Here is an 18,781-nt window from a genome sequence, read left to right on the forward strand (position 1 = left end):
ATAATCCTTCCATAATCCCGATTCGAACTAAGAAGTCGATTTATACAGACGACTGCCTTCCAATACTATAAATAAACCTGATCTTAGTGGAATTCACCTACCCCCGACGAATAATGGATCTTCGACCCATTATCCTTAACCAACAAAGAATAGGTAGAACCATTCCATCATGACTATGATGATACGAAGATTCAACACCTTGTCTGACTTCCAAACAGGAAGACCATGTCACGACTATGATGATTCCATTCTGAAACATAAACCGAACAAACCACTCTGACCTTGAATTATCCTACTAATACCTGGCAAAAGAACTTGTTTTTGTAAGTTCTCGCAACTACTAGAATTATTGGGCATCTGTGATTTGAAATTCAACTCCTTTTGTGTGTTCGAAAACAAAACAACATAATTTTTGTTTAAGAATAGAATCCCTATATGAGTGAAGCAAATCAGTTCAATATTAAAAAAAAAAAAAAAAAAAAAAAAAAAAAAAAAAAACTTCTCAACTTTTGGTTCATCATATTGGGATTGATAATTCTAAATTTCTAGTAGACAAGCTTCTTACGGTTTAAAGGATGTATGACATTGATATGCTAAAATATAGTTATATGTATTTTGATCTAAAAGGAATACAACCTTTTGTTGTTTGTATGTGTGCTTGAGAAATTCAAATTGTATACCACAAATTGATTTATGAGCTGACTATAAATGTAAACCATTTGTGGGTCTTTGGTAGTGGGCTATGAATAATTTTTGCATCATGGATTTAGTTGGTTTTTTTTATTCTACAACGAACATGGGGAAGGTAAATCACAAAGTCCCATAAGCAAGGAAGGTGATACCCATACTTGAATTTGAGATCACTTATAGACTGACCTTCTTAAGTACTACTAGGATAAGCATGTAGAGGTGTCTTATAACAAGTATACACAAGAACTTTTGTCTTCTTTACAAACAACCATCGTGTCTTTTTAGTTTATATCTTTTCATAGTTCTTTATTTATGTGTGGTAGGAAAAATTCACAGCTCAATATGTATCCAACTTTTTAGCAACATCAAATGGCAGTTGTTGGCTAGCTATCCAAAATGGTGGAAGACGTCTTGATCTTTGATTGTTATGAGTTTGACATCACATTGCTAATGGTCAGTGTCGTGTATCTTAAATACGTGAGTAGAGTAGTATCCTACTTTCATTTTATCCTATTACAACAATGTACTTTGAAATCTATCAGTTATAGCAATTTTATCTCGATACAAATCAATTTTCACTGCTATAAGTGGATACGTTTTTTCAAAGTATTGTATCCTAATAAGAAAAAAAAAGTTGAAAATACAATGCTATTATTTTGTAAATTATTCAAAGTATAATACATTAATCTGATTTTTTTTTAATTACATGTCCTATTAGAAAGAAATGAAAGCATGATGCTATAATAAATAAATAATGAAAGTACATTGCTATTTATTGAAGTTGGTGTCTTGGTTTGGAAAGGACTTCGGAAGTAAACCCTCAAGTGGTACTTATTCTTCTGCAAGTAAATCCTTGTTGACTAAATTACAAAAAGCGCCTCTGTGTTTTATCTTTTTATAGATTTTGGTTTTTCTGGGGTGAGAGTGTTTAGTTTTATAATGATTTTCTATCAAAATTGATTACATGAGAGGACATTGATCAAAAACCAAGTCATAGGTTTGTTCAGTACTTCAGTTAAGGTATTGATCACAAAGTAACACAAAAAATGATAAATTTTATTTCTAGAAAAGACAACTAATGAAGACTATCTGTATCGTTCTCAATTTTGATTTTCAAGGGTGAAATATATATATAACTATTCTCCAAATAACCAATGAAAAAATTAAGATTCAAATGAGGTATGTATGGGATGAGTTTTGGTGAGCCTGAGAGGTGGGTAGAGAAGGGGGTGAGTTGAGGTGAGCTTGGTGTCACCATTTTACAATGCATTTGGATTGTTTTTGTTAGCTTTCTTCCTCTTCTAAGTGCTTTTCAGAAATTCTAGTGACAATGTATTATTGATGATGTGAAGGGAATGGTATGTCATGAAATATTGACTTCTTGGTCTTTTATTACAAATGCTAATGAAATATGCTTACTAAGTTCCATTCCTATATGAAAATTATAATATCAAACTTTTTAATGGATGATAAGTGTTATATGAAATCCAAGTGTTCTAGAAAGTTAAAGTCGAGTAATAATAGAAGGAAACGGCAAAATGTGCAATGAGAAAGGCTTGTGTGTTATATGAACTTTATAAATTGAGTAATTATACAAGGAAATGACAAAATGTTCCAAAGACAATCTTTTGTTGAGTGTTGACTATCAATTTGAAAAGGGAACAAGAGCACAAAAATAAATGTGTATTGTGTAATCAAACATAATCATAAAGCATAGCCGACAATATGTTGTAACCAGCAACACAGAAACACAAACAGTAAGAAATTGGGGGATTTTATAACCAAAAAAGCAGAAAGGAAATGGTCTAAGTTGTGGCTACATAATAGACTTTCCCAGTTATATCACTTAGAATTTCACTTTACTGAACAAGTAGCAGCAAAACATTGAAACATGAGAATCAAAACTCACAATCACATTTTAGTCTTTTCTCTCAATCACATGAACAAAATCAAAAAAATATCAAATATATAAAGTAATAAAAACAACATTACAACTTACATCATATTCCTTACATGTTTATTATCAACTCAAAACCCATTCATATTGTTATCCCCTGCTACAACTATCACAACAAAAAACCGAAAAGATAAATCGTTACTAGAGGTTACAACAAGCAAACCATCTTAATTCTTCAGGAAAAAATTAGGATATAGCTCATTGAGTTTCATGAGATTAAGTTAATGTAGCATCTTCATGTCAAGGACATGACCTTGAAGATTCCCCCTTGTACTACAGATAAAAGGAAAAGTAAGCAAAATATATAATCTCACAAAATATGCAGAAAATATAATACAAAATGCTATTAAAACAGATGTTAGTTGGAAATATTTATATTATGTTACATTTTTTTGATTCAACAGACTTGATGACTCCTCATGACCCTATATAGTGAACTACATTTCCATGACATATTATGACATTCTTACAAGTACATTGTATGGTGAGAACTATATCGTGTTGTTTGTTTTTTTGAAGCAAAAATCCATAAAGTCTGCAGACTACCTCTGCAACCCTCTGCAGTAGAAAAGTTGGACCAAACGGCTGCAGACTGTAATAAGAAGCATATTTGTTTTTTTAACATCTGCATGCAGCTGCAAATATTAAAAAATTAAAATAAACTAATTTTATAATCCGAAAATAGTTTTTTAATACCGAAAATTTAATAATGTATAACATTTTGGCAAAAATTTATGATATTTCAGCAAAAATAATGATATTTTAACAAAAAAAATAATGATATTAATCAACAAATTATTATTATTCAATATAAAAAAAAGGAAAAAAATTCAACAAGAATTAAAAAAAAAAAACAAAAACAAACAGAACAAAAACAAAAAAAAAAGTGAAATAAGATTTCATAAATATATAATCAATATTTTAGCAAGAAAAAAAGAAAGAAGAAGGGGTTGAAAGAGGCAAGAAGAGGTCAAATAAGTGCTGCGCTAAGAAGAAAACGCGCAGATGTTTTTTAATCCGAAGACTTCTGAAAAACAAACAGCTGCGAGATGAAAAGTGTTGTGCGTGTGCTGCACCGCGCAACAATAAGAGGTCTAAAGAGTTTTTTTCTAAAAAACAAACACTTAACTTAGTGACTTTGACACATGATGGCCATGCAATACAAAATGATCTCTTTATATTTGTTTGTACATATATGTTAATTAGCTAAATAAATATGGGATATGTTAAAAAATAAAATCAAAGAATCAGAACATGTCCATACCAAGAGAAGCCTAACTAACTGAAATCCTTGACTTGTATAGTATGCTTGTTAGCAAGCTGAAAAAGCTTCAAGTGAAGAAAGATAAATATGAAATTTACGTCTAGTACTCTAGGAGATCAATGGTAAACAATGAGAATTGTAGTCTAAACTCCTAAAGATCTTAGTAATTTATCAATACATAGAGAAGTAGCATAACATGAAAAAGTGGTTGTTCAAAGTCCAATACAATTCGGTGGGACCATTGTCATTGATTAGAGGGAATTCAAATGATCTTTGGTAGTCAAATAATAGTTCAAGGTTATATAATGTTTATTGGAAGAAATGCAAACTATGAAGCGAACCCCAGTGCATTTGTGGTAAATTTACGTTCTCTATACGTGATGTTTTTTTTACATATAATGAGGCTTTAACCTCATATTGAACTTTGTATCTAATCTTCACAAGCATTTCATCTGTGAAGTTAAATTACAGAATTTACATAACTTTCATTTGAAGGAAAGAAGGCTAAAATCCAAGAGTAATGTATGAAGTTGAAATTCCTTATTAATCCTGTTTCCAACTTTCGGTTTTTGCAAAACTATAATCCACACCATCGGCTTTTGTTTCGGTTTCAGTTTATGCGATTTTCGGTATGCTCACCCGAAGGAAACCCTATGCTACATATATACAAGTTCAAATGGGTCTGATTAATTCTAACTTGGAGCATAGATGTTAACAATTTTCACTTGTTAAGACATAAGAAATTCGACTCCCAAGTAATGATTTAGTAAATACACCAACGAGCTGACTTCCTGCTCTAATATGAGGTGTAGTGATAGTCCATATTCAACCTTCTCGCGAGTAAAGTTTCAAACAATTTCAATGTGTTTGGTTCTTTCATGAAAAATAGGATTGTTTGCAACCATAATAGTTGCTTTAGAATTTAGGGAATATCGAATAACAATAACTTGGATAATTTCTTAGATTGTGATTACAATACTTTCCAAAATCTGTAATTTGACCCTTGAGGTTACACGAATATAGACTTATGGGATAATCCAAGAAATCAAATCAGATCAAAGGATTGTTATGATTCACAAGCACATAATACTTGTGTTCTTTGAGACAGTTTCATAGTTTGGTACAGTGAGAAGAAAAAAAAATTCGGTTATTCTATCTTGCATGCAACATCCATCTTCCTTTCACACATGGAATATGGTAGTTAATAGTAGTTATAAGGGGAAAACCGTCGCCACATCATCATGACATGATTATCGATTTGTGTGTTCACCCCGCACCTCCAGTCTTAGAACGTAAAGTGAAATCATCATGCCTTGATACTAATACTAACTACACCAAAATATGTTGATAACACTAAAATCACCAACATGTGCATGAATGTTACAACCGTAGTAGCTCACAGTTGGTTTGAGCCATAGCCATGTATTCAAATTCAACACTTAATCGAGAAACAACATTTTGTTTCTTACTCTTCTAAGAAACTAGATTTCTGCCAACAAAAATACAATACCCTAGACTACTTATTAGTATGGTCACCATAATAGTCGGCATCGATAAATCCTTCTATAACATGATCACCATGATTTTGTTATAGAATGCCAGAGATCGGTGCACCTTTTAGATATTCCATAGTTTGGGCAATAACGTCCAAAATGGAAAAACGATATACACTCACGTAATCGTTAGATAGTTCAGCTTTCCCTCAATTCTTCTATGCTTTTCCAGATTCTCAAGGAGATCTCCTTTATTTGCTCTTAGCTTTACATTTGGAATCATAATGGCTCCACAAGGTTTTGACTCAATCTGACCAGAATCACTGCATATATCTAAGCAATACTTCCAGTACGATAAGAAAATTCTTTTCCGAATGCGAGACTTCTGTTCCCATAAAGTATTTCAAGTGAACTAGATATTCTGTTTGAAATCTAATTGTGCCTTTAGTCAGGCCACAAAGTCGTTTGGGTTAACTTTCACCGGAAACACCCATTTACAACTAATTGCCTTTTTACCCGTAGGTAAGTCTATAAAGGCCCATAAACCGTTATGATCAAGAGTATTCATTTCCTCAGTTATAGCGTCCCGCCATCCAAAATGGGTCAAAATTCATCAACAGGTTTGGAAATAGGAATAGAGTTGAACGTGGAATCCAACGAGCGTGAGTGTCCAGATAAACTATCACAGATGACGAAAGATGCAATAGGATACATACATGTACGCTTACGTTTTCGAAGGGCAATGGCGACATCAAGGTCATAGAGAAGTCAACCACCAAGGGATCATCAAATATTGGATCTGCAAACGAGAATGGTAGTGGATTAGGAGAGGATGTGTCAGCTATAGTACACTTGCACAATGGGTGGCCTAGCAAACTCTTGAAGTTGTGTGGGAACAAATGGAGAGGATACCTCAGACGAATGTGGATCATGAGTAGATATCGTACAAACTAACAAACAATCACTATCCCTCTGACTGGATACAAACACCGGGAATAAATATTTTCATGAAATGTAACATCTCGAGAGACTATATCGATTAAGAGTGGGAGAGAAACACTTATACCCTTTCTGGAGTCAAGAGTAGCCAAGAAAGACACATTTTAAAGACTTGGGGTCCAGTTTAGTTATATGTGGGTCAGTGTCACAAACAAAACAAATACTACCAAAAATCATTGACACATGATTGCAATAAAATACATGATCTATGTCAATCAGCAAAATAAATGTGGGACATGTTAAAGAATAAAATCAAAGGATCAGAAGATCTCCATAAAAATAGGAGACTACTAAACGAATACAACAATTGTAAAGCATCAGCTATAGAGTCACTAACTGAAACCCTCGAGTTCTATAGTACACGTGTTACCAAGTTAAAAAGGCTTCGAGTGAATGGTAAATATTGACAATTGCAATCTAAACACCTAAAGATCTTAGCAATTTATCAATACAGGGAGTAGTAACATATCACCAAAAACTGATTGTTCAAAGTACAATTCGGTGGGACCATTGCCATTGATTATAGGGAATTCAATGATCTCAGCTAGTCAAACAATAGTCCAAGGTTATATAAAGTTTATTGAAGGAAATGGAAACTATGAAGCGAACCCCTGTGGATTTGTGGTAAAAGAACCAGAGATAAGAGACTAGAGATCGAGGCTGAGGAAAGTTGGATTCCGAAAAAATGTTATTAAATTTTGGATTTTCTAACAAAGAAGTTCCACAAATACATGAAGAATCCAAACAGAGGAAATACTTTTAGAAATGATTACAAACAACAACCTCCAGTTAACACATTCCTGAATGCTACCCGACTGTATAAACTTCCAAAGATGATGAAAGTTTAAACCCCAATTAAATTTAAACTTGCATGTTATTATATAGTTCAGTTTCACAGATATGGTGGAGAAAAATCATTTTTCCAATGATTGCAATGTAAATAAAAGGTGGTTAAGCATGGATCATATTATTTCTAGAAATTACGAGAGGCTGAGACAAATGAGAAAGTGCACATGGGACAAATGTGGTGGAGAAATATCAACTGAAGTGGAGACCTGGTCATCATCTGATGAGGACTCCAATAAACAAGCCTAGTTCTAACTTATGGTCGCTAATCCGACGTCAACAAACTCATCAAAGGATCAAGTATTTGATTTTTCCAATTCTATATTTCTATAAATGAACTCAAAAAGCATCTTGCAAATGTAGCCTCTAAACATGTAGAGAAAACAATTCAAAACTCAGAAAGCCCAGGAATATGAAATGTAGGTAAATAAATTGAAGGAAGTTCAGAATGAGGAGGAAGCCCTTAAGGGAAAGACTAAGACTGTTGTAAAGAACTACAACAGAGGCATTGTATGATTAAAATTCTTAACAACAAAAAAATTGACAATAATTGCCTAAGATATCATGTATTTGAAGTTGTCTTTTTCAAGCATTCATTATAAGGTTATAACTCCTTTTATTTAGTTACATCCTAAACCAATCAAGAAATTTGATGAAAGCATTTTTTTGTTGTGTACGCCTTTTATGCATGTGATGAGAGAAAGGTTTAGTTTTGGGTTGTCAAAAAGTATACCTCACATGCACGACCAAGTATGTCAGGCTTCTTTGGGGGATAAAGATCTGAACCACCCTCTCTCTTTTACTGAAAACAAATAAAAAGTAGTATGTTAATTTATTATTTACAAACATCCACCTGGAGAAAGTAGTTTGTATTGGGTCCCCATACTTGTATGTGATCCAACATATCAAGACTAAATGAGTTGACATAGACCAATTCAGATGGATCATTACTTGGGTCGATCCATTTAAAAGTTAGAATGAGAGATTTTATTTTTCATATTTTATAAAAACAAACTCTTATTGTAGTGGTCAACAAATAAAAATCAATGATAAATGGGTGGATTGGATTTAGGTTATATGAAACATTTATTTATCTAATAAAATAAATGGGTCATTATCCATCTAACTAAAAAAGTTGGGACATGGGTCAGATCATTATACATAAGACATGACAATAAAATATTTAATAAATGACATCTACCTTGATAGTCGGGGCCTTCCGTAATGAATTTACGATGATAGGGATACAATATAATGCCATGTGAAGAAAACCGCCCTTTTTCTAAGATGTATTCTCCGGTTGTTGTTTGAAAAGGAGAGAGATCTCCACCAATTATGTGATTCCATGATTTGTAATAACCCAACACATCTTCTTCTTCTTCATCCATCTTCTCTCCTTCATCATACACAAGACTCACCCCACACTCCTTTACAAGTACATAACGCCGCTCTGTAACAGTAATAATAATGTGGTCACCAGCATCCATCTCATTCATCCCAAACATCCAATGACTTAACATCACCCAACAACACTTTCCACCTACATTAAATCTGTCCCTGTGACGTTCATATATCCACATGCGGTTCTTTGTTATATTACTAATTGTCATCATTGGCGTCGTAGGGAAATGACCAGCAAAGGGATATATCTCATCAAAACCTCGCAACCTCTGCAGAGAACAGAAGTTGAGTCCTCTAATGTTGTTTGGAGATGATGATGGGATGGTAAATGATATTGATGGCCCCTCACTTCTATGCCTAAACCAACTTGGCATCTCCTCCACCTTATACCTTGTGCTGAATATTCCAAATTCATAAATCATCTGCTAAATACAACCACCTTAATTAATCACCATACCAATTATATTATATTATAGGTATTCACATAAAGTAAGACAGTTAAGTTAAATAGACAAAACCTGGATTTCAGATTCTGAAGAATTAGTTCCCATGTGCCTTTGGTTAAGGAAGTCTAAATTAGTCCAGCCCAATCTATGTAATACCTTTTCCTCGACTCTCACCATCGGTTGGATTTCGACCATGCCTTCAATTATCCAAGATGCATCATCTGACCCATTTATTGATAGCTGGAGTGGGGACATTTCTGGATTAAATACAACTTTTTCTATATCATACAAATCATGAGGATTAATAAACAACTTTCTTAGTGTACGTGGAGGATACTCGACTGACTTCAATTTTTTACAATTATCCATACTAAGTATCTCAAGTCCAGGAAGGGTTCTCACACAACTTGGCATGGAATTGATAGGATTGCGATCTAAATATAACTCCTTTAACATGGATAGACAACTGAAGTCGATGGGAAAGGATTCATTGGACAACTTGTTCTTTGCAATTGACAATGTTACCAAAGACCTTGGTAAAGACATTGCAAAGGACTTCAAATCATGTGGTATAGCACCCACAAAGGCAGAGAAAGAGGTTCTTTGGTTTATGCCAATGTTGTTAACAGTGCACATTTCCAGTGAATCCATATCCATATTATTGATTCGAGATTCGCCAAGATTACAACCATCAAGCAACACTGTTTTAACCTTCTTTAACATGCCTATATTTCTTGGAAGCTTTTCAAGCTTCTTGCAATAGCTCAGATCGATGAGGATAAGTTCAACACAATGCTGAATTGTTTCACAAACATCAAGCAAACCAATGCAGTTTCTAAGTATTAACCTCTCAAGCGCAGGGAGTAGGTCAAAGTCACCAACACTCTGAAGTTGTTTACAGAAACTTAAATTAAGAATCTTCAGTGAACAAAATAACCTTTTCTCTTTTATGCATGATCCATCCAACTAAAAAAATAGAAATAAGTTAATATGGTATTAGTTTCATCAAATCACATGCATTAATATTTAATAAAGATAAGTTTACCTTTTGCCTCTTCTCAAGTTGTTGTGGATTACTATAACCGACAAATGATTCAATATTGCTATATGACATGTCAAGAGCAACAAGATTCTCTATAGGTAACTCTGAAGGTATAGACTTTAAATGAAACCCATGCATACACAAGCCTCTTAATTCCTCTGGAAAATTCTCATAAGTCCCATACAAGTGCACATAATTAAGTTGTAGTAGCATAAGACTATACATGTTACTCAATGCATCTGTTTTCAGCTCAAATGATGTTCCCAACTTCTCTTTCTCAAGCATTCGCATGTCAAGGGCAAGGCCTAGAAGATTTCCCTTACCCTAAGAAGAAACATAATGAAAATAAACAAATTAGAGAATACCAAATATTTTGTACATGCACACTACTAAAATCATGCATTGCCTCTTACCTTTTTTTCTTTTAACACTCTGAAGGAATCCTTATGATACCATACTCGACTTCGCTTCCATGGCTTGTCATGTGACTCTTGACCTACAACGAATCTACCCATCTCTTGAACCAACTGATGCATCTTCAATTCATTATTCCGTCCAATACTAAGAAGACATCTGTCAATGAGATTCGTAATTCCAGATCTTGTGTTTATATCACATGCCTCTAATATTGTTTCACTAACATATCTATCTGTTCCAACAAAAAAACAAGCAATATGCTTAAACAATTCCTTGTCGTTTTTGGATAGCAAAGAGTCAAAGCTCATCCTCAAGACATTATTTACAGGGGAACTAACTTCTTTCATTAGCCCTTCCATGCAACCTTCCCAGTACCCCACATCCCGATTATGCAGAGACTTGCCCAATACTTCAAGAGCCAATGGTAGTCCTTGACAATACTTCACAAGCTTATCCAATACCTCTTCGAAACCTGCCTTGGGATGGTTGCACATGAATGCATGAAAGCAAAAAAGTTTCCTTGACTCGGTCCAATTTAAACCTTCAAGGAAGTGTTTTGCATGCTTGGGTCTAATGTTTGTTTTGAATAGTACACAACTCTCTGTCAACCATCTGTCCTTTGTTGTAATTATAACTTTGGTTCCAGGATGAAAACCTTTGCTTCCAAGTAATGCATCTAACTGAACAAGAGTATTGATATCATCAAGAACTAGAAATGCCTTTTTACGGGCTAGTGCATTCTCTATCTTTGAGGTGTTCACTGAAACATCATAAACGTGAATTGAACTTGGTTTTGAAATTTCATAGCAGAGTTGTTTTTGTAAATCAAGCAACCCATTAAATTTTCCATCACATTTTCTTGTGATATCTTCAATAAAGCTGCTTGTTTGAAACTCACGAGAATATAGCCCATACACATGTTTGGCTAAAGATGTCTTCCCGATCCCGCCTATACCCGAAATAGTGAGTATATCTGCCGTATGTGAGGATCCATCTTTCAACCATGAGGTGATGAAGTTAATGGAATTGTCCATCCCAATAAGTAGTGGCCGAATACTCCCTAAAGGTAAATGTAATCTACGGTTGATGTTCTTCACAATTTCTTCAATAAACTCACTCTCAAACCTGAAGTTTGATTTAATAAGAATTACAAAATACAATCCAAAAAACTAACAAACTAGATTTTCGAGATTTTATTTGAATAAAGATCCAAAGCAAAATTATATCATAAATGTTAGTGTTAGATATATGTGGAATAGGGTTTATTTGCTTTTAGGTTACTTTATTTGTGTTTTTCTGTTTTAGGTACACTAGTTGATTTATAAATGAGGGTTTAACATCTTTATCAATGACAAGATAATATTCCAGAAATCTGATTCCTTAGCAACAACTATTAGTTTTAAAGTTTTAATTTATTCTTCCCAACAAACCATATTGTCTTCATTCTAAATTTCTAACCGTACATATCTAATGTCTAACGTCATAAATATTTATGTATAATAAGAACAAAATTACCAATGTAATACATGTTTCCACTAATAGGCCTTGTAACTTCACTATGTTTCTACAAGACCATCAAACTTAACTATCAATGTTGTGAGCCCTAAAAAAATAGTTATACTTTACTACTTACAACAAAAGTTATTTATCATAAAAGGTGCTATGATTTTAAGGTGGTATGGTATAACTATTAGTAGATGTATAGCAACCTATTCAAAATTTGCTTTTTAATAAAAGGGTTAAGGATTTATTTATGCAACAACATTTCGTCTTATTCCTAATTTATGCAACAATGTTATATTTATACAAAATATGCATCTTAGTTATCCTATTTTATCAAATATATGTCTACATGATGATATTTATAAAAAATAAAAAATAAAATAAAATAAAATAAAACTTACCAAAATGCATAGGGTGAAGATGATATTGACATTTTTCATAAGGTTGAATATGTGGTTACCTGCCATTTATGTCATTTCCTTTTAAATTAGCAACTTTGATAAGTGCTTTATTCCATTGGTCCATCTTTTGAGCCCATTGACTTCTTTTATTTTCATCTGTCTCTTCATCCATTTTCTGTTTATGCTTAGACATTGCATCTCCAAAGCTACTTTGTCGCTTCCTGACATGGGTTGGCTCCACATGATAAAAGATTGGGATGACAATATGGTTTGATTTCATACGCTGCTCAAGGATAAGCACCAATTCATCCAGACACCATGTTGAAGAAGCGTAATTCTTAGACAACACAATAATAGAAGCCCGAGATGCCTTAATTGCACTCTCGAGTTCCGGTTTCAAATCTTCCCCTGTTTCAACCTCTTCATCATCCAAGAAGGTAGTGATATTGGCATCTACAAGGGCCTCATAAAGATATTTAGTAAAATTCAGACGAGTGTCAACACCTCTAAAACTTATAAATACATCATATCTATGATCCTGAGTTGATGATCTAGGACCACAAGTTGATATACTATGGCCATGAGTTGATGAAGAAGGTGAAGATCCTTCTCGAAGTTCAGAGAGAACAACCATTATGAGTTATCTGTTGATGACACTTCGCCTACTCCAGCTGGGCAACACCTAGTATGTATTCCTACATCCAGCCCTGATCTAAGTAAGCTCTGAAACTCCTCCACCGGTTATCGAAAATGTAAGTTGGTTTCACCGGCTTTCCTCACTCTGCTTCAGTGTTAGGATCTAGTACATAATGCCTCTATAAAAAAAAACAAATTATTAGTATTTATAATATACATAGTAAATTTCTTCAAGCAATATAAACATCAATAATCATAATAATAATAATAATAATAATAATAATAATAATAATAATAATAATAATAATAATGATAATATTAACAACAACAACAACAACAATAATAATAAAATTTATAATAATAATAACAATACCTTTGAATTCCTCAAAAATAAATCTTTCAAGTAATTAAAATACAATACATATGCATCTCCAAACTTTTTCATGTGAACTAATACACCTAGAAAATGTTTAAATCTCATTACATGAACTCTAATTGTGTCAATATGCCAATATTTATCCCCAAACTTTGAGTTTAGAGTTAATACTGGAGCCATAATGTGTATGTGTGTTTTAACCCTCGATTTCAGATTTGTGTTCAAAAGCCATTCATAGCTTAATTAGTACTAAACTCAGTTGTCTGGTGTGAAAGAGACATATGGGAATAAAGCTGAGAGAGACTGCTCTTATTTCAAACAGAAACAGGCTGATAAATCTCAACAACAGAAATCTCATGGCAGTAGCACTTATGTGACAAGTTTCTGGATCCTTTAACCAACACAAATATAGGTAAGTATTGATATTGAATAACAATTACATTGCCATGGGAATCATTTAGAAAACAGTTACTCAACTAACTGACTTGATTGCCCTGTTTTTTCAGCTTATTCACTTAACCTACAACGTTCCTATTTTGATTTAATTACCCCACAACTCAACACAAAATACCATTCTGGATATTGCATAAGATATATGCAAGTTCAAGCTTTCACTAGATATCAACAAACAGTAATTTGAAGATCCAAACAGGGAAAAAAAGTTTCTTGACAACACTGATCCCCAAAATTAGCAACAACTAATGATTAACTGTCACATAACTACCAATTGATCGCCACCGTTTCCCAACCATCACATACCCTTTTCCTAAACGACACAAGATAATCAAATATACAAATGATGATGATGTGATTTATGATTAAGAAGATAGAATTGTCTAACAATATCTGGAACTCGTTTGTAAGAATGTGTCTTCATAGTTACCTGCCTACAAGAAGATAAAGGAGACCTGAAGTAGCGATGATAACCAATAGGGACGAAGCTGAGAAAGACGACGGGTGAAAGCTACAGATCTGACGGCGGTAAGTCGGCAGGGAAATGGCGAGTCAACGAGGAAGGGCGACGGCTATAGAGGAGAGTCAACGAGGATGATGGGTTTTCCTTTCAAGAAAGTACCATTATGTATTATTATATTTATCAAGGCCAAGAAAATGTAAATTTTATAATGGGGTTAATATTAAAGGGTTTAACTGAATTGTTTTTCCAAAAAACTATTGAAAATATTTTCTAAGTAATTAAGAAATTCAAAAACCTATTATAAAAAGCTAACGAAATATATGTTTTAAAAAATAATTTAAACGTTTAGTTAGGTTTTGAAATTTATTACGAAAATTTAAATTTTAAATTTTATTACAAATATTATGCAAAACTTTTTTATTTTACAAATTCACTCCAATAAAGTTCATTTTTTTTATAGATGTAATTTGTTATAGGCCTTTTGATTTTTTTATTTATTTATATGTACATAAATGTTTTTATACTTCATATATACATATAAATATTATGTATAAAAAGTATGACGTTTAAAAGATGAATTTTTATATGCATTATGTATATAAACTGTTTTATATATATATATATATATATATATATATATATATATATATATATATATATATATATATATATATATATATAAAATAGTTTTTTAAATGCATATAATAATAATAATAATAATAATAACAACAGTGATAATGATGATGATAATAAATACACACACGTACAAAATAGTTTTTTAAATGCATATAATAATAATAATAATAATAATAATATTATTATTATTATTAAATTAAATTTAAAAAAAAACGATTTCTAAAATCTCCATGCTTAATAAAAACCTCTCCTACATGTCGGTTGTCATTTTTTAGACTTCATTTTGCCACCTACATGTCGGTTGTCATTTTTTAGACTTCATTTTGCCATGTGTCCTTTTTTTGTTCACCCGAAATTTGTTTTCCTGGTGATCTTCCCTTCCTTTGTTAATGGATGTCATTCCCAAAAATCAGGGATCTTAATTTAAAACTTTGGTTGTTATCCTAATAAATCAGGAATCCTAATTCATCTCTTAATTTTTATATTTATATTATGCATTCCATTCACGCCTTTGGAAATCAACAATCAACAACCACAAATTGACCCATTCCGATTTTGAAACGACTTCAGTTTTCTTTTGTGCCTTCTTCATGTAGTGAATCTGTTAATCTATAGGTTTTTGGGTTTAGATTTTTCTCGATAGTGGGGAGGTTTTTGGGTTCGGAATTATATCGATCAGGGGGAAGGTATTGCTTTTAAGGTTATCGACACCATCTACAGTTTCTGTCATTCCATTTGAGGTTAGTATATGTAACTTTGCTTCTTCCAATTTACAGCACGTCATTCATAATTTTAGTTTGCTTGATGAAGTTTGTTTTCTATGATTTATGTGTATATACTCATTTTAATTTTCTCTCTTTATACAACCCCTTTCTCACACGGTTAGAGGGAATCTCATTGAGGGTATGTTCGTTTTTTTAAGATCCAATGAAGATTTCAAGTGATTAAGGAGTGGGTGAGATCATTCACAAGTAATACTCTCTCACTCTCTCACTTACTGATGTCTACGTTGCTAATAAATTGAGCAAGAATGGTAATCGATTTTTCTTTGTTTGATTCAAAAGGGTGGGTAATGTGGATCCTTTCTTGAAGTCTGTATTCTATTTTAATTGAATTTTTCAATGAGCCTTCCCCTCAACTTGTAAGGTCTCTTGCATAATTCTATGATGCCCATAACATATTTGATGAAATGCTTGAGGGTTTATTTTTATTTCAAATTACTCAAATTGCATTTTGCTGGAGAACATCTATATGTATTTTGAGATATACAATTTGATTTCAATGAGATTATTATGTCTTTTCATTACATATTCTTAAACATAGCTTGTTTCACAAATTCATATCCTTTGCTTAGGTGGATGTGACTTATTGTTTTTACAACCAAGTAAGTTATGGGTAAATAGTGATGACATGTTAGAATCCTAAGCCTTCCACCTTTGTTTTAAAAGCTATGTATTGGAATTCACTTTTTTTAGCATTTGGTGGTTTATAATGTATATTATTGAACATGTAAAATCTTAGATGGGAGTTTCTTATGTGAAGGTCTCATAAATACAATGATGGTTCCAAACAGGTGAATGCTTATGACATAGAAGCAATTGCAAATCTTTTAGTTGATCTTTTTTTTCTTTGTATGCAAATGGTTATTTGTTTGTATTTATTTGTATTTACTAATTTTTATGTCATTCCCCCTATTTCTTCTATAATGCATTATTAATGGGCATTTTTCATGTTTTTTGTATATGTTTTTTATTGTGAAGTTCGATGGTTGTAAAATATTATAATGTTAATCCCATTCCCATTTGTTGTTGACAGGGGTGCTGCACATGAGATTGTTATATCTTTCAATATACATATTCTGGAGATGATCAAGAGGATTGTCGTATGGGAGCATGGATTGGAAAGCAAAGTATTGACGTAATTCATGTACAAACACATTATAATCCAATTTCACTTGTTATATTGAACATCTTAATCTCAATATATATTATTAACCCACAACTATCACAACATAAATGATCATACAACTAGAGAAGTAAATTGTTTACTTTTTTAAAAAAAAATTAGTTATGACAATTCATTCCTAAATGTGAGAGTTAACCATAATTATGTGTTTTAGGATGACAGAGATTCAACAATCTCACATGTAACCAAGATGCTTAAATATGTCAAGTTTTTAGCTACTCATGTTACTCCAATCACCTGATAACTAACTTCTTATGATCATACGATTTTGTTATTTTTTAGCATGTTTTTATACTCATTGAATTTTATTTCATGTCTATAGCTATATGTTTATGAAGGAGATGAACCCTTCATTTTCAATGCATTATTTCATATCTTTATGGTTCTCATGATGAAGATACAAGGAAAGAGAATGCATTATAAAATGGTATATTTTTCTTCATTCATTTTGTAGTTAATTGTCCATGGTCATACTTTCAATCAATTCTCAGAGTGGTCTTAGTAATGGATACAAGAACTACATATCAGAGGAGGGACTACCCCTTAATACATATAGAAAGGATGGAATTAGGCTATTAATATGTAAGAAAATAATTGCAAATCATAATTTTCTAACATATCTACATGTACAAATTATGGATCGGATATTCAAACTACTATAGTTCTGTAATTTCAACCAATCATTATATCATTCTGAACTTACCAACAAAACATTTATATGTATAATTTTTTTAATGATTGCTTAATAATTACCTTATAGTTTAATTAAATTTATTTTTATCTTTCTAATCCGTGGTGCCACGGGTTATAACCTAGTTTTGCATTATAGACATGCCTTGAGACTTTAATACAACAAAATTTAAGTAGCCGTGTGGAATGGGCGAGTTTGTTTTTCCTTGGTGATCTATGTTCCATTCTTGGTTCCTTCATTTTATTTTATATAATGCAATTTTTTGAATAAAGAGGCTTGCCACGTCATATCCTAGTCAGCGAGAAGAGCCGGCCAGCACCATAAGAGATGACCGGCTGTGACCGGGTAAACTGGCTAAATGGCAAAAATAACAAAATTTGTGTAAATGTTAGGCATAAATGAAACAAAAATTCTCATAGGGACAAAACCGACAAAAAATACGAAACTTAAGGACTTTTATGTCAAAAGGTCTTTTTATAACCTTATTTTACAATATTTTTAAACAGTTTGTTAACTTTTTATTAAAAAAATCCCAACATTTTAAAAAATATTTTTTTTTCTGAAAAACATTACAAAATTGTATTATAATATAGCAACACAATGCTATAAATTTGTCTTGTACTTTTTTTTAACATTTTTGTAACCTTCATATAATTTTCATACAACTAATTAAAACAAAACTATTTATAAATGTTATAAATTTTATCGGCTTAGAAATACTTTCGTATAAAAAAAAAGTCTTTAAATTTCTTTTTACACTTTTAAAATTTGTTTATCTTTTCATACAACCTTTCTAAATGAAAATATTTAAGAATGTTACAAGCATAAAATCTTTAGAACACCTCCATTGGAAATATAAACATTTAGATGTTACAAGTTTAAAAGGTTACTTTCGCTGAAGAAAAAGGTTTAAAATATTTAGAAATATTTTTTTTCTTAAAATAGTTTTATGAAAATGAAAAAAAAAATCAAAAGAAAGGTTAAAATATTGTATTAAAAATTGTAAAACAAGTTTGTAACTTTTCTTTAAAAGAAAATAAAAAAGTTGTAAATTTTTTTGGAAAAGTTGTAATTAAAAAAAGGATGTAAAAATATTAAAAGG

General features: G+C 32.0%; 1 protein-coding gene across 2 annotated transcripts; it reads right to left on the reverse strand.

Annotated features, from left to right (window-relative positions):
* Window positions 1-2,636: 2,636 nt before the first annotated feature.
* On the reverse strand, window positions 2,637-14,519 carry LOC145098512 (disease resistance protein RUN1-like). 2 transcript variants are annotated; one of them, XM_079036148.1, is made up of 8 exons: window positions 14,355-14,519; window positions 12,519-13,274; window positions 10,552-11,680; window positions 10,142-10,462; window positions 9,169-10,062; window positions 8,451-9,072; window positions 7,983-8,051; window positions 2,637-2,920 (listed from the first exon to the last, which is right to left on the reverse strand). In XM_079036148.1, exons 2-7 carry the CDS (start codon window positions 13,091-13,093, stop codon window positions 8,005-8,007), a joined length of 3,588 nt encoding a protein of 1,195 aa, XP_078892274.1. In that variant the 5' UTR covers window positions 13,094-13,274; window positions 14,355-14,519; the 3' UTR covers window positions 2,637-2,920; window positions 7,983-8,004. The 2 variants fall into 2 exon arrangements, with proteins under 2 accessions (XP_078892274.1, XP_078892277.1); XM_079036151.1 differs by lacking the exon at window positions 14,355-14,519 and having other exon boundaries at window positions 12,460-12,540.
* Between the last annotated feature and the right edge of the window lie 4,262 nt (window positions 14,520-18,781).

This window comes from Lactuca serriola, chromosome 1 (genome assembly GCF_051521515.1).
Source record: "Lactuca serriola cultivar US96UC23 chromosome 1, Lser_US96UC23_V15, whole genome shotgun sequence".
NCBI lineage: Eukaryota > Viridiplantae > Streptophyta > Magnoliopsida > Asterales > Asteraceae > Lactuca > Lactuca serriola.